Here is a 21158-nt window from a genome sequence, read left to right as displayed (position 1 = left end):
CAAATTTAATAGTGTATTAATTACTGTCCTCTGTATAATTGATTGTGTCAATTGTATCATACTTACCTTTTGTATTTATTAAACAGATTCTTTCACCCTGTCTATTGCCACATTCCTAATTAAGTTCAGCGTCAGAACCAGGGATATAGGGGCGATTTGAACCAACTAAAAATCAGTACATTACTGATTGAAAACGAGAACCCAATACATTTAGGAGTAAGAAATATTCTCCTTTTGATTTACCTGTCCTACAGGTGCTTAAAATGGCTGTTCTCAAGCCTGCAGCTTTCACAGAACTCTAGTGTATACATTAGGATTTCTAGCCTATCATACACATTTCTCTTTTCCTATTCCTGGTGGTTTTCTGCTAAGAGGGGGAGCATGTCAGCCTTACTGTCTCTTTTTGTTAAGTGTCTCTCTGTTAAACATTTTCCTTATTATTCTTAAGTGAGACATTACCCCTTCACACAGGACTTCGCCAAACAATCGCTGAAGTTACATCTGCCCTTTTTAAAAAAAACAGAAATTAGAAATAAGAAATGTTTGAAAACTTTAGGGTTCTGATTTGATGTTGTAATAGTAGGAATAAACAAATCATTTTCAGGGTGGCAGACTTTTACTCAAGGGGACTGAAAGGAGCAGGCCAGGTCTATAGATGTTCACAATTTATTTGAACAATTTGGGCTGTGGGAATCAGTCTAGTATTCCTAAGTTTGCTGATGGCACCAAATCGGGTGGAAATGCAACTTGTGATGAGGATACAAGCTAAATGAATGGACCAGAAAAGGATGGACAGAAAGCACTGGGGCAGGATAAAGAGGTGAGGTATTGAGTTGGGCTTGTGTGAGTTTGCATATGTGTATGGCAAAACTGAGCAAATAGGTGGAGATGGAGTGCAAAGAGAGACAGACAGACACAGAATTGAAAGGGATAGGTAGATGCGAGGACAAAAGAGTTGCTGAATAATCAACAATGGAAGTAGAAAGGAGAGAATGGGTGTATGAAAGCAACCCACGTCATGACAGGACCATGATGTGAGAGTGAGTAAAAAAACACGGAAGGACGGAATCAGGCTCTGAAGTTATTAAATCGATGTTGAGTCTGAGAGGCTGCAGGGTCCCCAACTGGTAAATGAGATGTTGCTTTTCAGCTTGAAAACAGGTTTGGGGGAGATGAAAAAGCAGGAAAGGACAAATTATGAGAAAACACTAGCAACTAATACATAGGGAAATCCCAAAGACATTTATAGGTATGCAGACAGTAATAAGATTGGTTAGAGGAGGAGTAGGGCTGAACAGAAACCAAAAAGTAATATATAGACAGAGGGAAAAGGATCAGCTGACCTAATAAATTAATATTTTGCATATGTCTTAAGAAAGGAGGAGGATGCACAGACCATGCTGACAGAGGAAGTACCAGAAGGGTTCAAAATGAATAAAGAAGAAATCTTGGATAGATTGTTGGCACTTATAGTTGAGAAGGCATATCCCTTTTATGCAGGATTCCCTTGAGCAATTCAGAACACTGACGACCTGAACAGCACTGCCATATCAGATAGCACTTTGCATTTCTAAAGTCACAGATTCATATGGCAAGCTTAGTTTGTAGAGAAAGGGTTGGATGATAAAAGAGTGCTTGGGTTTCAACTAAGTTGGTAACACCATCCACAACTGCAATGACAAAATGAATTGCAGATACTTAAAGTGGTGTTTGAAAAGATGTGTGAAGCAGGAACAGAACTATCCCGGATGAGTTCCATTTCCATAGTGTCAGCAATAATGATGGGGATGAGATTGTACAGCACATCTTCTGATCAGTTCTTTGCGACTGCCTTCTTGTTGTGCATCACTTTATCCAGCAAGACAGAGGGTGTATCATTGAGTGTTTAGTAGAGTCACAGAGACATACAGCATGGAAACAGACACTTCTGTCCAATGCACCCATGCCAACCAGATATCCTAAACTAAGCTAGTCCAATTTGCTAGCACTTGACCCATGTCCCTCTAAATCCTTCCTATTCATTTACTCATCCAGATGCTTTTCAAATGTTATACTTCCACTACCAGTTCCTCTACCAGCGCACATCAGCCTGTGTGACAAAGTTGCTCCCGAGGACCCATTTAAATTTTTCTCGTCTCACTTTAAACCTATGACCTCTAGTTTTCAACTCCCCCATCCCAGGGAAAAGACCTTGTCTATTTACCCTATCCACGCCCCTCATGATTTTATAAATCTCTAAGATCACCCTCAGCCTCCAACGATCCAGGGAAAACAGATCCAGCCTATTCAGCCTCTCCTTATAGCTCAAACCCAACAACACTGGCAACATCCTTATAAATCTTTCCTGAACCCTTTCAACTTCCACAAACCTCTGATAGGAAGAGGACCAGATTTGCACCCATTATTTTAAAAATGGCCTAACTAATGCCCTATTCAGATGCAACATTACGTCCTATGCTCAATGCTCTGACCAATAAAGGAAAGCATACAAAATGCCTTCCTCACTATCCTATCTAACGGTGACTCAAATTACAAGAAATTATGAACCTGCACTCCAAGATCTCTTTGTTCAGCAACACTCTCTAGGACATTCTCATTAAGTGTATAAATTCTGCTCTGATTTGCTTTTCCAAAATGAAACTCCATCTGCCACTCCTCAGCCAATTGGCCCATTTCATCAAGATCCCGTTGTACTCTAAGGTAACCTTCTTCGCTGTCCAATACACATCCAATTTTGGTATCACCTGCAAACTTACTAACTATACTTCCTACGCTGACATCCAAATTATTTGTATACCATGACGAGAAACAGTGGGCCCAGCACTGATCCTTGTGGCATACCAATGCTCACAGGCCTCCAGTCTGAAAGGCAACCCACCACCACCCTCTATTTTCTACCTTTGAGCCAGTTCTGTATCCAAATGGCTAGTTCTCCCAGTATTCCATGTGTTCTAACCCTGCTAACCAGTCTACCATGTGGAACTCGTTGAAAGCCTTACTGAAGTCCATATGGATCACGTCTACCACACATCTCCTGTGGTTGCACACATAGGCTGTCTTGCTGATCTTTGAGGGGCCTTATACTCTCCCTATATACCCTTTTGTCCTTAATGTATTTTATACAATCCCTTTATCTACACCTGACCTATGCTTTCTTTCTTTTCTTGACCAAAACCCCAATTTCTCTTATCATCCAGCACACCCAGATTTGCCTTTCACTCTAATACGAACACATGGTCTCTGCACTCTCGTTATCTCATTTTCCAGATGTCCCTTTACCTGCGAACATCAACTACCAATCAACTTTTGAAAGTTCTTGGTTAATAACGTCAAAATTGGCCTTCCTCTAATTTAGAACTTCAACTTTTAGATCCAGCCTATCCTATTCCATCACTAATTTGAAACTAATAGAAATTTGGTCGCTGGCCTCAAAGTGGTCCGCCATTGACATCTCAGTCACTTGCCCCGCCTTATTTCCCAAGCGTAGCTCAAGCTTTGCACATTCTCTAGTAGGTACATCCACACACTGAATCAGAAAATTTTCTTGGACACACTTAAATTCCTCTCCATCTAAACCCACAGCACTATTGCAGTCCCAGTTTATGTTTGGAAAGTTAAAATTTCCTACCATTACTACTTTATTATTCTTACAGATAACTGAGAGCTCCTTAAACATTGCTTTCTCAATTTCCTGCTGACTACTGGGAGATCTCTAGTACAATCCCTGTAAGATGATCATCCCTTTATTTCTCAATTCCACCCAAACACCTTCTGTGGACATATTCCCAGGAATATCTTCCTTAACTACAGCTGTAATGTTACCCCATGGCAAATACGCCAATCCCTCTCCTCTCTTGGCCCCCTTTTTATCCTTCCTGTAGCATTTGCATCCTCAAACATTAAGCTGCCAGTCCTATCCATTCCTGAGCCACGTCTTGGTAATTGCTATGACATCCCAGTCCCATGTTGCTAACCATGCCCCAAGTTTATCTGCCTTCCCTGTTAGGTCTCTTGCATTGAAATACATGCCGTTTAATTTATCTGTCCTACCTCAGGTGTCTGCTTTGTTATTGCCTGCCTTGACTGTTCTATTTGGTCCTTTTTCCAACTGTAGCAGTCTCTGACTGTTCTCTTTCCTGTCTGCCTTGGTCCCACCTCCCTACCTTTCTGTTTTAAATCCTCCTGAGCAGTTCTAGCAAATCTCCCTTCCAATTCAGGTGCAATCTATCCTTCTTATTCAGGTCACTTCTACCCCAGAAGAGATTCCAATGATCCAAAAATGTGTACCCTTCTCCCCTGTACCAGCTCCTTAGCCATGGATTCATCTGCTCTGTCCTTCTATTCCCACCCTCACTAGCTTGCACCATTGGGAGCAATCCAGAGATTACTACCCTCAAGGACGTCCTTTTTCAATTCCTGTCCAACTTCCTTTATTGTCTCTTCAGAATCTCATCCCTTTCCATTCAAACAACATTTGCTCCAAAATGCACAACGACCTTCTGCTGGTCCCTCTCCCCTTTGAGAATATTCTGTACTCTGAGATATTCTCGATCCTGGCACCAGGGAGGCAATACACCACTCTTATTTCTCGCTATCGGTCGGAGAAATATCTCTCTGTGCCTCTGACTAGAGAGTCCCCTATCACAATCAATCGCTTGGAACCGGATGTCCTCCTCATTATATTACAGCTGGTTTTGGTACCAAAAACTTGACTGAGAGTCCGTCACTCGCTACATTTTCCAAAACAGCATACTTGTTGGATAGGAGGATAGCCACAGGAGACTCCTGCACTACCTGCCTCCCTTTCCTACCTTTCGTGGAGGCAACTCATCTACCTGACTGTATTTGTGATTTTTCTCCCTTCCAATAAGTGCCACCCCCTAGCTCCTATAAATTCCTAATGGCCTCTAACTTCTGCTCCAAACGATCCATGTGATCTGATAGGATTCACAACCAAACACACACATTGCAGATACAAATCATCAGTAACATGGAAATTCTCCTTAATCTCCAATATCCGACAAGAATAGTACATAACTAAAGGCCATATTTGCTCCTTGGCAATCTGCAGGTGCAGAAAATAGCCCCATCTTACTTCTCCATAAAGCACTGCCCCAGTTTAACTTAATACCTATGTTTTATATTTTTACAATCTAGAGACAGATCTCAATAAAAATATCTCACCCGACTCACGATTCTAGATTTACAGCAAGGTTACACTTAAAACTATACACTTAGCTTCTCCGGTCCTGTGAGCTCTGCTACACAGGCTCCACCTAGGAGGGCAGTGAATTTTGTTGTTTGTTAATTTTCCTTAGATACAATCTGATGTCCAGAGATACCGTAACTCAAACCGCAAAGGGAAGAGTGCAAATTCACTGCTATGTCAGACAGCAGTGTAGGTTTCTTTCTTTGACCATGTGATCTCCACCTTTGTCTCTCTTCCTACTTTCTAAAGTGCTACTGTTTTGATCATTTCCCCCCCCAAAGTTCCAAAACAATGCAACAACTTATAAAACAATAATTACTGCTACTGGAATTTGAGGAATCATCTCAGCACCTAGAATTCCTCCAAAAAGGAGCAGCTCATATATCCACTTTTTCCCATTCTTCATCACCCAGAATACCTTCATGTGACTCGGGATGTGTTCGTCATGGCAACAGCTCAAAGTGCATGAAAGTTGGAGATTGGAATGTGAGACTTGCAGCAGCATAAAGTGCATAAGAATGAGATGTAGCCTTTGAATGCTTGGGGTGTGTCCTGATTGCCACATTTCTGCTGTGTGCGTGGAGAGTTGACAAAAGTGTGAGGCTAGTGATTCCAATGGTAGGAGAAAGAATTTTAAAGACACCATCTGATCTTGACAGACCATGCATGGCAAGGTGGCTTAATGGTTAGCACTGCTGCCTCACAGCACCAGCAGCCTGGATTCAATTCCACCCTCAGTCAGTGCACATTCTCACAGTATCTAGGTGGGTTTCCTCCAGGTGCTGCAGTTTCCTCCCACAGTCCAAATATGTACAGGCTAGGTGGATTATTCAAAGTTTGTGAGAAGATTTGTAGCTCGGGTGCTCGTTGTTGTGGTTCTGTTCGCCGAGCTGGGAATTTGTGTTGCAGAGGTTTCGTCCCCTGTCTCGGTGACATCCTCAGTGCTTGGGAGCCTCCTGTGAAGCCCTTCTGTGATCTTTCCTCCGCTAGTAGTAGTGGTTTGAATCTGCCGCTTCCAGCTGTCCGTTGCAGTGGTTGGTATATTGGGTCCAATATACCGATTCAAACCACTACAAATGGCGGAGGAAAGATCACAAAAGCGCTTCACAGGAGGCTCCCAAGCACTGAGGATGTCACCTAGACAGGGGACGAAACGTCTGCAACACAAATTCCCAGCTCGGCGAACAGAACCACAACAACTAGGTGGATTATCCATGGGAAATGCAGGGTTGCAGGGAGAGGTAAAGCAGTGGGTCTAGGTGGGATGCTCTTCAGAAAGACAGTATGGATTCGATGGGCTGAATGGCCTGCTTCCACACCGTGGGAATCGTATGATTTTGACTACTGGCATGAAGTCAGTGAACTTTTCCCTGTCTAGGATCATTGTCATTAACCTCCATGGATATCTTTAACCAGTCCTTTCAACATATCTCGGAATGGCCTGCTCCAGAAAAAAAACCTCTCTCATCTTACCTACTTCCCTTAGGACTTTCTCTCAAACTTATCCCTGTTTTTGTTCAGGCTGCTCCCATCAGAGTCTTTCACAGCGAATTCCAGCACCTGCATCAGCCAGAATGCACTTCCCTTTTAAAACCAATAGGTTGATTTTAAGAATGATGAGCTAGTTATCATTGGTACCTGGGCCCTCGGCTGAGTGTGTATCTGATCAGCAGTGCATTATGTTTATGGCTGCATGCTTAAACTATGGAAACAACAGCAGACAACATAAACCTTTTGCAATATCTTTAATACATCCATTAAGCATTTGCGAATTGTGCACCACAGTCTCAGCACCTACTATATCAAATTTCCTTTTCCAGTGAACTCAATTTCTAAGTACTAATATTGACAAATTCAATTACAGATCTGTTCCTGAAACTGATAGGCTAATTATTTTGATGCACCACTATAAGTTGCTTCAGACAATTCAGAACATTTCCTACAAAATGATTGACAGGTGTAGCTTCTGCATTAACTATCTGAATTTCACATAATGCTCTCCTTACCTCTAAAGCAAAATGTGCAGCAAGACTCAAAAAATCAGTCACTGAAATTCTATTGGTTACGATGTTATGTTCACACTCCACAGACTTTTCTGCTAGTTTTCCGATCGCTTTAATTGCCTCCATAGCTGAAAAAGAGAAAATCATGGGAAATAGATCCTTCAAGTCATTCTTTGCAAAGTGAATACTGAATTAATCAATTATGTTGAGTTAATTCCATTTTATTTAATTTGGCATATAAGTTTTCCATTTGAAAACAACTAAGAAGGTACAGGATTGTTATTAGGAAAAATGTAATAAAATATGTTTATCAATTTTATTTTGAATTATTATATGGCATTTTCCATTTATATGCAGAAGAAAAAAGGGAGAGGAATCAATCGTTTTCATTTCCATTTAATTCTGTAGACCCCCTCCCACATAACTTTTAATTTCCCCAAGTTTTCCTTGAATCACACTATTCAAGCATAAGTTACTAATCAAAACATTTGCTTGCCACAACCTCTCAATGAGGATTTGAATAAACCTATGATTTCAATTCCTTATCAGAGAACTGCTGGTAATTTGCAATATTATAACTTTACACAAAATGCAGTTAAAAGTTCATTAGATCTTTTATCTGCAAGTTAGCAATGTAGTATCTACCTTTTTGTGTATCACTTTCCAAAATGGCAATTTTGTAGATATTGAACTGAGTGAAGAAATTATCTGGGTCAATTTGTTCTGCAGCTTTTACAGCCTCTTTTGCCTGGATAGAAAACATTTGAGGAAGTATCAATAATCTACAATTTAGAATAGCTAGGCTATCTTCAAAATTCCAATAAAAAAGGACAAGTTTATGATGGCTTCTCACAATTATTTCAATGTTTCAATGTATCACTGTTAGTACGGTATCAATGGTATGAGGAAAATATTTCTGGTGTTATTTAAAATGCTTTTTAAAATTAGCCTTAGCATTTGTCTGGCATTGAATTCACTACACTTCAAATATTTGCAGCAATCCCCATAAACACCCCTTGGCACAAAAGGTAAAATCAATCACAGGGTTTTACAGGAGAGATATTAGAGAGGGAAGATCAACATGGACCTGCTTCTTTGGGTCAAGCAGCTTCACAAGTCTTGTCACGACACGGGGTAAACCCCTCTAAAAATTTGAACCAGTCACACAGAAAAGATTCGCCCAGTGCTGGAACCTGATAAAATTCAAGAGGCAAAGAACTATCCTGGAGATCTCTACTTAAACAAAAGATTAACATCTTTAAGTCCAACAGACAATATTAAAACCAACAAGCTCAGCGGGGGTTGGGAACCCAAGGTATAGTTCCAGTGCACAGGAGGATGAGAATAGGGAGGGCGTGGACAGGATTTCATGGTCACAGGAATGTGCTGCCAGACAGCAAGCTGGTTTGAAGTGTGCCTACTTCATCACCAGAAGTATCCAAAATAAGGTAGGTGAGCTTGCAGCATGGATAGATACCTGGGACTTTGATGTTGTAGGCATTTCGGAGACATGGATAGAGTACGGTCAGGAATGGATGCTGCAGGTTCCAGGATTTAGATCTTTCATTAAGAACAGGCAAGGTGGTAAAATAGGGGGAAGTGTGGCCTTGTTAGTCAAGGACAGTATAACAGTGGCTGAAATAACGTTTGACGAGGACTCATCTATTGAGGTGATATGAGCTGAAGTTAGAAACAGGATAGTAGAGGTCACATTGCTTGGAGTTTTTTTTTAACAGGCCTCTGCAGAGTTCTAAGGACGTGCAGGAGAGGATCAGCAAAACGATTCTGGATAGGAGTGAAAGGAACGTCCCCAACATTGACTGGAAATGCTGTAACTCTAGTACGTTGGATGGATCAGTTTTTATCCAATGTGTGCAGGAGTGTTTCCTGACACAGTATGTCAAAGTGCCGATAAGAGGGGAGGCCATACTTGATATGGTGCTTGCTAATGAACTAGGCCAGGTGTTTGATTCAGTGGTAGGTGAGCGCTTTGGAGAGAATGACCATAATTTGTTTACATTTTGTTTAGCGATGGAAAGGAATAGGTACATGTTACAGGACAAGAGCAATTATAATGTGATTAGGCAAGACTTAGGATGCACACATGGGGCAGCAAAATGTAGGGAATGGGGACAATCGAAATGTGGAGTTGGTTTAAGGAACAGATATTGCATGTCCTTGGTAGGGATGTCCCTGTAGGCAAGGAGGAAGTGATAAGGTAAAGAAACTGCATCTCTTGTTAAGTGGAAGGAGGCGACTTACGTGACGTTGAGACAAGATGGTTCAGATGAGGTGATGGAGAGTTACAGATTAGCTAGGAAAGATTTAAAGAGACAGTTAAGAAGAGCAAGAAGAGGACATGAGCACTCTTTAGCAGGTAGAATAAAGGAGAACCCGAAAGCTTTCTATAGACATGAGGAATAAAAGGGTGACTAGGGTAGGAATAGGGCCAGGCAGCATCCGAGCAGGAAAATCAGTCCTGATGAAGGACTTTTGCCCAAAATGTTGATTTTCCTGCTCCTGAATGCTGGAAAGCACAGCCGGTCAGGCAGCATCCACTCTAACCAGACTCTGATTTCCAGCCTCTGCAGTCCTCACTTTTGCCTAGGAATAGGGCCAGTCAGAGACAGAAGTGGGAAGTTGTGTGAGGATCCCATGGAGATCGGAGAGGTGCTAAACGAATATTTCTCATGTTTTCACTCACGACAAAGAGAATATTGTAGAGGCAAAGAATAAGATACGGGATATTAGAGTAGAAAGGAGCGAGGTTAGTAAAGAGGCGTTATCAATTCAAGGAGTGAAAGTAGACTAGTCCCCTGGGACGGATGGGATTTACCCGAAGATTCTCTGGGAAGGAGGAGATAGCCGAGACTTTGGCTTTGATCTTTGAGTCATCACGTTTTGTACCAGAGGACTGCAGGACTGCAAATGTTGCGCCCTTGTTCAACAAGGGCAGTAGAGGCGGCCCAGGTAATTATAGATCAGTGAGCCTTACGTCCGTTGTAGGAAAAGTTTTCGAAAGGATTATAAGAGATAGGATTTATGCTAACAAATAACAATTTATTTTCAGATAGTCAACATGGTTTCGTCAAGGGCAGGTCATTTCTCACAAATCTGAGTTTGTTGAGAAGGTGACCAAGCATGTGGATGAGGGTAGGACAGTTGACGTGGTTTACATGGACTGCAGTAAAGCCTTTGATAAGATTCTACATGGTAGGCAGGAGCATGGAATTGAGGGTGATTTAGCATTTTGGATTAGAAACTGGCTTTCTGTAAAATGGTATCAAGCAGTGCTTGATGGAAAATATTTAGCCTGGATTCCGGTTGCGAGTGGTGTGCCGCAAGGATCTGTTTTGGGACCACTGCTGGTTTTCATTTTTATAAACAACTTGCACGCAGGCATAGGTGGATGGGTTAGTAAGTTTGCAGATGACACTAAAGTCGGTGGAATAGTGGAAGAATGTTGCAGGTGACTTGGATAAACTGCAGAACTGGGCTGAGAGGTGGCAAATGGAATTCCATGCAGATAAACAGGAGGTGATTCACTTTAGGAAGAATAACAGGAAGGCAGAATACTGGGTCAATGGAAAGATTCTTGGTAGTGTGGATGTGCAGAGGGACCTTGGAGTCCATGTACATAGATCCCTGAAAGTTACCACCCAGGTGGATAGTGATGTAAAGAAAGCATAGAGTGTGTTAGGTTTTACCAGTAGAGGGATTGAGTTCTGGAGCCGCAACATCATGCCATACAAAATGATAGTGCAGCCACGCTTGGAATATTGTGTACAGTTCTGGTTGCCCTGTTACAGGAAGGAGGTGGAATCACTGGAAAAGGTGCAGACAAGATTTATCAGGTTGGTGCCGAGTCTGGAGGGTAGGTCTTATGAGGAAACGCTGAGAGACTGGGGTCTGTTCTCATTGGAGAGGAGAAGGCTAAGCTGGTATTTGATAGAAGCATACAAGATGATCAGAAGATTAGATAGGGTGGACAGTGAAAGTCTTTTTCCTAGGATGATGTTAGCTTGTACGAGGGGGCATAGCTACAAATTGAGGGGTAATAGATTTAAGACAGATGCCAGAGGCAGGTTCTTTACTCAGTGGTAAGGGCATGGAATGCCCTGCCCGCCAATGTAGTTTATTCAGCCATATTAGGGGCATTTAAACAATCCTTGGAAAAGCACATGGATGATGATGGGGCAGTGTAGGGGGATGGATTTAGATTAGTTCACAGGTTGATGCAATATCGAGAGCCGAAGGGTCTATTCTGCACTGTATTGTTCCATATTCTAACTATTTACAACTCCTTTCTCTTAAACCTATCTTTGACCTCCCACTCTACAATACTAATCTGATAAAAAATCCCAATTAAGATTTACAAAAAATAAATACGTTTCAAAAACAGTCAGCTTTGCCCATTCTCCTCAGTAGACTCCAGGTCGGCCTCGATGTTCTGCAGCGCAGACTCCCACAGACAGGTACCTTTCAGACAGCTCTTCAGCTAGCAGTATACATTTGTTGGTCTTTGGCATTTCACCCTGTAACTAATCAAAATGTCCGGGGGGGTTTTATACGATAAAACATAAGATCGTTTCCTTGGTTTTAATATTATCAAACTACTAAATTCAAATTGGATGAGAGTCTGGTATCCTGGTGCACAATTTAAACTAATTTTGCCAAATTTGTCTTTGTTTTTGTTTCATGGCAACCCAGCTACTGCTATTTGTTTCAATCAAGTGTTACACTGTTACCTTGTTTAGGACACAGTGCTTTGCCAGTTGTCCCTTGCTTTCCAACTCAAAAGGTACAGTATACGTCTACACCTTCATAACACATCCCTGATTAAGAAAAAATGGACCATCATAATGAAAAGATGGCTTTTTATTCTATTCATTAACCACATTATCATGATGTACATTTGACTTTAATCGACGTTCATATTCTCTTCTTCGCACAAAAATATAAAATTCAATACACACCAATCTTAACTATACTTTACCAGTGAAATCCACAATGATGCATCTGTGATTACATTTTATGACCCGCAACATCTACAATAGGTAAATTAAAAGTCTGTAACATAAGAATCCAAAGAAAGAGTTGCATATTTTTCCTTTAAGGTGCTCCAAGAATGTAGCAGTATTGGGATCTGTGTACACAACCATCTCCAAAACATTGTTCATCACATAAACATTAAAATGTTGTCAGGCCAGTACCAAACTCAATGGTTCTTTTTCAATCGTGGAGTATTTCCTCTCGTGGATGTTGAGTTTCTTCAAAAAGTAACCAACTTTCAGCTCAATCCAATCTGAATCTTCCTGTAACAGTACAGATCCAACTCCAATGTCACTAGCATCAATGCAACTTTAAAAGGTTTTGAAAAGTTTGGGAGTAGCTAAAACTGATGCGGTGGTTAATATTGCTTTCAAATGGTCGAATGCCTCATGGCATTGTTCTGTCTACCGAAACTTTGCATTCTTCTTCAGCGAATCAGTTAATGGTGCAACTACACTGCTGAGTTTGGAACAAAATTCCGATAGAATCCGCTTAGTCTCAAGAATCAAAGCACCTGCTTCTTCGAGGTTGGTCAAGGAATTTCCTTGGTGGCCTTCGTCTTTGTGTTCCGTGGTGTCAACCTTCCATGACTGATGTTATGTCCCAAGAATGTCATCTCTGCTTTCACGAAATCTGAAGTTTATTCCAAATTTTGCTTCTTGTAGTCGTTCAAAGAGATCTGCCAGCCGTATCACGTTATCTTTACAGGACCTATTGAACATTACTACATTGTCCAAATACACCACACAGTTTGTTAACCAAGCCACAACGCTGTTCATGAGTCTTTGGAATGTGGCGGGTGCATTCTTCATTCCAAAGTGCATCACTTCAAATTGATATAGTCCATTTGGGGTGACAAACACAGAAATCTCTTTCAACGCCTCTGATAAACGTACGTGCTACTAACCACACATTAAGTCCAACTTGGTGATGTAACTGGTTTGTCAGACTTTCTCAATACAGTCTTCCAATCTTGGAACTGGATAGGAATCTGATTTTGTAATGGTGTTGACCTTCCACACAGAATCGTCAAGTCCCGCCTGGCTTGGGAACTAGGACGATCGGCGAACTTCACTTGCTCTGGCTCAGTTTGATGATATCGTCTTTCGGCATGGCCTCCACCTCCTTCTGGACCGGTCTGGCTTTGGAAGGATTAAGCCAATAGGGAATACTGCTGCGATAAACAACACCCCTAAATCTATTTCATGCACAATAGCATTAGTCCTCCCCATTTGAATGTGACGTATGTCCTTATGCTGCAGTTACAAACATTTCAACTATGTACTGTGTTAAAGAGACAGGTAGTTTACTAGCTTATCCCAATCCTCAAGGACTTCATTTATTTAAACATATTTTGAGACACATCAAAATCCACACCATCTGGATTTGATTCCTCACCCTGCTGCATTTGACTAACACCTGTTTCTCCAGTTCTTTCTCTCTAGTGTAATATAATTTCAACATGTTCACATGACATACCCAATACCATTTTTTCCTATCTGGCATCTTTACCAGATAGTTCACCTGTGAACTTTTTCTCAATTTGATTGGAACCACTGAGTCTGGCTTTGAAGGGACCTCCGATCACTGATAACAGTATTAACACGCCATCCCCTCGGGAAATCTTCCAAGTCTGAGCTTTTATCTGCCACCTACTTCATTCGATGTTGTGCCCTCTTCAGGTGCTCTTCAGCTAACTCACCTACTATATTTAATCTCTCACTCACCTCCGTACATGATCTCAGTGTGAGATCTCAGACTCTGAAATTAAAGAAAAATTGACAGGACCAAAAGACCTCTCACTTCATGCCCGAATATTAACTCGAAGGGAGTAAACCGAGTAGATTCATTTGGGGCATCTCTAATGGCAAACAATACGAATGGGATACCTTTATCCCAATCATTTGGGTAATCCTAACAATATGCTCTCAGCATGGTCTTCAAGGTCTGATGCCACCTTTCTAGAGCTCCTTGGGATTCAGGATGATATGTACTAGATTTAAAGTGCTGTACACCTCAGCTATCCATAACCCCCTTAAACAACCTAACAGTAAATTTTGACCCTTGGCTAAACTGAATCTCTCTGGGTAGACCATAACATGTGAAGAAAACTACTAACTCCTCTACTACCCTTTTTGCCTTGACACACCATAATGGAATTGTCTCCGGAAATCTGGTAGACACGTCCATTATGGTTAACAAGTACTGGTTCCCACTTTTAGCTCTCGGGAGGTGACCTACACAATCAATTATAACTTGCATGAAAATGTTCTTCAAATGCAAGAATTGGAAACAAAGAGCTGGTTTTATTTCTGCCTGTGGCTTACCTACCATTTGGCACATATGGCAAAGGCTAACCACAGCCTTGTGCATTCCAGGCCAATAAAACTGTTTTTGTACCTTAGGCTGAGTCTTTTGTATCCCTAGGTGACCTCCAACAGATATTACCAATAACACTTCTTGTCTGCATGCTACCGGCAACACAATCGGATGCATATCAACCCATTTCTCCTTTGTACTAACGTGCCGTGGTCTACATTTAAGTTTGAGGATTCTATCTTTCTGATAATAACCCTCAGGAATATCCTCTGTCTCCTTTTCTGAGCACGCTTCCACATAAATACCTTTCATCGTCTTATAATACTGTTGCAAATCCCTTAGCCTTTCAGGACTAAACACTTATGTCTGACCTTCTGCCTTTTCAGGTTTCTACCATTACGTAAAACATGGGAGTCCGCTAATGGAACCTCAACTCCTTCACCTTTGTCTTTAGTTTTTCCTTTGTGCTGTGACTTATGATAGTGGGATCTGGTTACTACACAGTTTGGGAAAATACTAGGATATTTCTGTTTTAATTCCTCAGTTTCTTAGTCTTCCTTGGGCTTCTCCACAATAAGGAGTGTCATTCTCACCTTGGGCCCTGTTAAATCATTCCCAAGAACAAACTAGATTCTTGGAACTGATACTCTGTCAATTATTCCCACTGTAACATCCCCAATCTTGAGATAGCACTCCAACCAGACTTTACATCAGGGAACACTAAATTTTTGTCCATCTATCCCACAAATTACCACACTCTCGTGTTACAGATCAGGAAAAGTACAAATTCGCTCACCTCTTACTATTAGAGACTTTCACGAATGCCACTGGCTTAGCTTCCTTTACCATATCTTTTCCCATAGTGCCTTTCTTTAATGACCAGCACTGTTACCTTACATGTCCTACCTGCTGGCAGTGAAAACATCTTTTCTGAAAACACCGGGACTGTAATTTTCTGTGTCATACTCCCTTACAGTAAAAGCACGTAAGGGCTTTCACCTCCTTTCCACCCTCTTGGGCTTCTTTTTTTACTAGTAAACCATTACCAGTGTTCTCTACTCTTGGTTTCATAACGTAGGATCCCCCCTTCTCCCAACTTCGATCCCTCACAGAATGTAATTCTGGCGAGAAGCTTGCCTCATGCACCAACATGTATTCATCTGCTAATTCTGATGCCTTTCTCACTTCCTGAACTTTCTGTTCCCCCACGTGAATTCTTACCATCTCTGGAAATGAGTTTTTAAACTCGTCCACCAGAATAATTTTAGACCCTCAAAGGTCCTATTTAACTTTAAAGCACACATCCATCTATCAAAATGACTATGTTTAATTCTTTCAAACTCAACATAAGTCTGACATGGTTCCTTCTTTATGTTTCTGAACCGCTGTCCATACACTTCCGGTACCAATTCATCAGCAATTAAAATAACCTGTTTAACCTCTTCATTATCTTTTGAACCTTCATTTGACAGCACGACATTTGACTGACTAGCTCTACCTACCAGTTTAGTCTGAACTAGCATTACCCAGAAACTATCAGATTACTCCATCTGCCTAGCCAATGTGTCAAATGAAATAAAGAAGACTTCAACATTTGTCTCATCAAAATGTGGCAGAGTTTTGACATATTTATCTATATCACCACCTTCTCTTTTAATTTCCATCCTATGAACTTAACTTTGCTGACTAAGTCACAACTTCTCAAGCACAAATTCTTTCTTTTTGACTCCCCCTTTCTTCTCTTTGCTCAGCTAAGAACGTTCTCTCTCTCCCTTTATCTTCTAACTTCATTTTCCTCAATTGTAACTTAAGTTTTTCTCCCTCTACTGCACTTGTCTGCTTCTCTGATATTCCAAAAAGTGTTTGAGAAACTCCCTTTACTTTTGTCCTTGGTTAAACCCAAATCTAACTTCTTTGCTAATTCTGAAAGTATAGCTTTTTTCTTTCCTTTTAAACTTTCTTGGCAAATTTGAGAATTATCTTCAAATCCCAGAACCTCTTTATAACAATGTTAAAAGCTATTTCTTTTAATTTAACCAACCACAAGTCACTGAAATTAAACAAACTGTCTCACCTAAGACACTAACCTGCAAGTTTAAATCTACTGGGCTTTTTCGTTACCCCAATTCTATTAAAGTCTGTCCAAATGTCAGACTGGATCTGACTAAACCTGTTCAAATCACAGACGAAGCCCCCAGACTGTTACGACACGGGGTATAGCCATCTGCTAATTTAAACCAGCCGCACAGAATTGAATTTAATTTATTGTCACATGTACTGAGGCACAGTAATACAGCAATACAGGCAGATCACAGAGTTAAGTAGCATAGATAAGTAAATAATAGGTGAACAGCAGCAAAAACAAAAAACACAGGTACAGGCGAATGTTAAGAGTTTGAGAGTCCTTTCAGTATTCTAACAGTAGGGTAAAAACTGTTTTGAAATCAGCTGATGCATGTTCAGGCTTCTGTACCTTCTCTCTGATGGTAGCAGTCGTAAAGAAAAAATGGGAATGGTGGGGTGGATCGTTGAGAATGCTGGCGGCCTTTCCTGGACAGAGAGCCTGGTAGATGGATTCTATAGTTGGGAGGTTGGCCTTTGTGATCGTCCGGGCCATGTTCACCCTTCTTTATAACTGTCTCCGATCTTGAATTACATAGTTGCCATAGCATGTAGTGATACACCCAGACGCAATGCTCTCAATGGCACACCTATAAAAGTTGGTAACAGTATTCCGTCATGCTAAATTTCCTCAGCTGCCTGAGCAGAAGAGACGTCGTTGGGCCTTTGTAACCAGTGCATCCACATGGAGAGTCTAAGAAAGCTTGTTGTGGATGAACACTCCCAGGAGCTTGACAGTCTCCACTCATTTCACCTCTGTACTGGCACTGAGAACTAGGTTGTTCTCAGTGCACCATTTTTCCAGGTCTTCCACCTCCCATGTGTAGTCTGTTTCATCGTCATCTGTGATTCAACTGACTATGGTGGTGTCATCAGCAAACTTGAAAATGGCATTAGTCTGGTATTTGGCGATGCAGTCATGAGTATATAGTGAGTATAGTAGGGGGCTCCAGTCTTGAGTGTTAGTGAGGATGAAATATTGCCCCCAATCTTCACTGATTGTGGCCTGTGGGTCAGGAAACTGAGGATCCAATTGCAGAGAGTGAAGCTTAGTCCAAGATCACTAAGTTTAATAACCAGTCTCAAGGGGATAGTAGTGTTGAAGGCTGAACTGTAGTTAAATGAGTAGGATTCTTACGTAGCTGTTCTTAGTATCAAGATGTTCTAGGGAGGAGTGAAGAGCAAGTGATATGGCATCTGACGTGGATCTGTTGGTCAAATAGGCAAATTGGACTGGGTCAAGAGTAGTAGGCAGGCTGGAGTTGATTAATGCCATGACCAACCTTTCAAAGTACTTTGTGACCATTGAAGTTAGGGCCACTAGGTGGCAGTCATCCATTTTGCCAGAGCGGCAAGGAGAGAAGGTGTGGTGAAGCGAGGGCTCTGGGAAGGGCGAGTTTTCCCGCATTAAAAGGGACTTACCTCGGGAGTCAGGCCTCCATTTGCCGAGAGGTCCAAGGGAGGAGCAAAAGATTTCTGGGAAGTCATACATTTGTGTGGTTGCATTACCCAAAACACTACTCAGGTAGAGTCTCCCACCCATCCTCCTCCTCGAACCAAAACAAAAGGTTCTGTGCGCCAGATTGGTAAGGTAACAAGTTTATTTTTATTCCTTATTTTTCAACAGTCTCCTTGGGAGTTTAGAATACTGGGAATGGAGGTGAGGGCAGTTTAATGTTCCTCCTGCAGAATGTGGGAGGTAAGGGTCACCACTAGTGTCCTGCTGACTACATCTGCAGGAAGTGCACCCAACTCCAGTTCTTCGAAAACAGCGTTAGGGAACTGGAGCTGGAGCTGGATAAACTTCGGATCATTTAGGAGGCAGAGGGGATTATTGAGAGGAGTTACAGGGAGATAGTCACTCCTCAGGTACAAGAAAAAGGTAGATGGGTCACAGTCAGGGGACGGAAAGGGAACCGACAGGCAGTGCAGGGATCCCCTGTGGCCATTCCCCTCAATAATAAGTATACCGTTTTGGATACTGTTTGGGGGTGACAACTTACCAGGGGAAAGCAGTGGGGCACAGAGCTTTGGCACAGAGTCTGTCCCTGCTGCTCAGAAGGGAAGGGGGAAGAAGAACAGAGCAGTAGTCATTGGGGACTCCACAGTTAGGGGGACAGATAGAAGGTTCTGTGGGGACGAGAGACACTCATAGTTGTGTTGCCTCCCAGGTGCCACGGTTCATGTCTCTGATCGAGTTTTTGGGATCCTTAAGGGGGAGGGTAAGAAGCCCCAAGTCGTAGTCCACATAGGCACCAACGACATAAGTAGGAAGAGAGATGGGGATTTACGGCAGAAATTCAGGGAGCTAGGATGGACGCTTAGAGCTAGGTCAAACAGAGTTGTCTCTGGTTTGTTGCCCGTGCCATGAGCTAGTGAGGCGAGGACAGGAAAGGTGAGAGAGCGAGAGCGAGAGCGAGGTTGAACACGTGGCTACAGGGAGGGAGGGTTTTGTATTCTTGGTGGGACCTCTACAAGCAGGATGGTCTTCATCTGAACCAGAGGGGTAGCAATATCCTGGGGGTGGAAATTTGCTAAAGGTTATTGGGGTGCGTTTAAACTAATCCAGCAGGGGGATGGGAACCAAAATTGTAGCTCGAGTATAGATAAGGTTGAGGGTAGGGAGGTCCGAAATCAAGCTTCAGGGACGCAAGATGGCTCCGGCAAGCAAGAAGATGGTTTGAAGTGTGTCTACTTCAACGCCAGGAGCATCTGGAATAAGGTGGGTGAACTTGCAGCATAGGTTGGTACCTGGAACTTCAATGTTGTGGCCATTTCGGAGACATGGACAGAGCAGGCAGAGGTTGTTGCAGGTTGCAGGATTTAGATGTTTCAGTAAGAACAGAGAAGATGGTAAAAGAGGGGGTGGTGTGCATTGTTGGTCAAGGACAGTATTACAGTTGCAGAAAGGCAATTTGGGGACTCGTCAACTGAGGTAGTGTGGGCTGAGGTTAGAAACAGGAAAGGAGAGGTCACCCTGTTGGGAGATTTCTATAGGCCTCCAAATAGTTTCAAAGATGTAGAGGAAAGGATCGCAAAGAAGATTCTCGACAGGAGTGAGAGAGAAAGGGTAGTTGTCATGGGGGACTTCAACTTTCCAAATATTGATTGGGAACACTGTAGTACGAGTACTATAGATGGGTCAGTTTTTGTCCAGTGTGCGCAGGAGGGCTTCCTGACACAGTATGTAGACAGGCCAACAAGGGGTGAAGCCACATTAGATTTGGTACTGGGTAATGAGCCCGGCCAGGTGTTAGACTTGGAAGTAGGTGAACACTTTAGTGATAGCGATCACAATTCTGTTATGTTTATTTTAGTGATAGAAATGGATAGGTGCATACTACTGGGCAAGAGTTATAGCTGGGGGAAAGGCAATTACAATGCAATTAGGCAAGATTTAGGAAGCATAGGGTGGGCACATTAGAAATGTGGAGCTTATTCAAGGAAAAGATCCTGAGTGTCCTAGATAAGTATGTACCTGTCAGGCAGGGAGGAAGCTCTAAAGCACGGGAGCTGTGGTTTACGAAGGAAGCGGAATCTGTGGTCAAGAGGAAGAAGGCGACTTATGTTAGGATGAGATGCAAAGGCTCAGTTAGGGCGCTTGAGGGGTACAATATAGCCAGGAAAGACCTAAAGAGACAGCTCAGAAGAGCCAGGAGGAGACATGAGAAATTGTTGGCGGATAGGATCAGGGTAAACCCCAAGGCTTTCTATGGTATTTAAGGAATAAAAGAATGACAAGAGTAAGATTAGGGCCAATCAAGGATAGTAGTGGGAAGTTGTTTGCGGAGTCAGAGGAGATAGGGGAAGCACTAAGTGAATATTTTTCGACAGTATTCACTCTAGAAAATGACAATGTTGTTGAGGAGAATACTGAGATACAGGCTACTAGACTAGGTGGGATTAAGGTTCAAAAGGAAGAGGTATTAGAAATTCTGCAGAGTGTGAAAATAGATAAGTCCCCTGGGCTGGGTGGAATTTATCCTAGGATCCTCTGGGAAATCAGGGAGGAGATTGCCGAGCCTTTGGCATTGATCTTTAAATCGTCATTGTCTACAGGAATAGTGCCAAAGACTGGAGGATAGCAAATGTAGGTCCCCTGTTCAAGAAGGGAAGTAGAGACAACCCTGGTAAATATAGACCAGTGAGCCTTACTTCAGTTATTGGTAAAGTATTGGAAAAGATTATAAGAGATAGGATTTATAATCATGTAGAAAACAATAATTTGATTAGGGATAGGTTTTGTGAAGGGTAGGTTGTGCCTCACAAACCTTATTGAGTTCTTTGAGAAGGTGACCAAACAGGTAGATGAGAGTAAACCGGTTGATGTGGTGTATATGGATTTCAGCAAGGCGTTCGATAAGGTTCCCCACAGTAGGCTTTTGTACAAAATGCAGAGGAATGGGATTGTGGGAGATATAGCAGTTTGGATCAGTAATTGGCTTGCTGAATGA

At 42.1% G+C, this 21158-nt stretch overlaps 1 protein-coding gene across 6 annotated transcripts in view; it reads right to left on the bottom strand.

The window, feature by feature from the left end:
* The window catches only part of tex11 (testis expressed 11), a 254948-nt gene that overhangs the window by 109841 nt on the left and 123949 nt on the right, over positions 1–21158 (bottom strand). For all 6 annotated transcript variants that reach the window (XR_011964123.1, XM_072595189.1, XM_072595187.1 and 3 more), the window contains 2 exons: positions 7858–7960; positions 7216–7340 (listed from right to left, as the gene is read on the bottom strand). Coding sequence is in view for 5 of the 6 variants with exons in the window: in XM_072595189.1 (XP_072451290.1) it covers positions 7216–7340; positions 7858–7960 (228 nt within the window). In the remaining variant the exon portion in view is untranslated. The remainder of the gene's footprint in view (positions 1–7215; positions 7341–7857; positions 7961–21158) is intronic.

The sequence above is a fragment of the Chiloscyllium punctatum genome, chromosome 25, assembly GCF_047496795.1.
Source record: "Chiloscyllium punctatum isolate Juve2018m chromosome 25, sChiPun1.3, whole genome shotgun sequence".
Lineage (NCBI taxonomy): Eukaryota > Metazoa > Chordata > Chondrichthyes > Orectolobiformes > Hemiscylliidae > Chiloscyllium > Chiloscyllium punctatum.
This window is presented reverse-complemented; position numbering and strand designations above follow the sequence as displayed.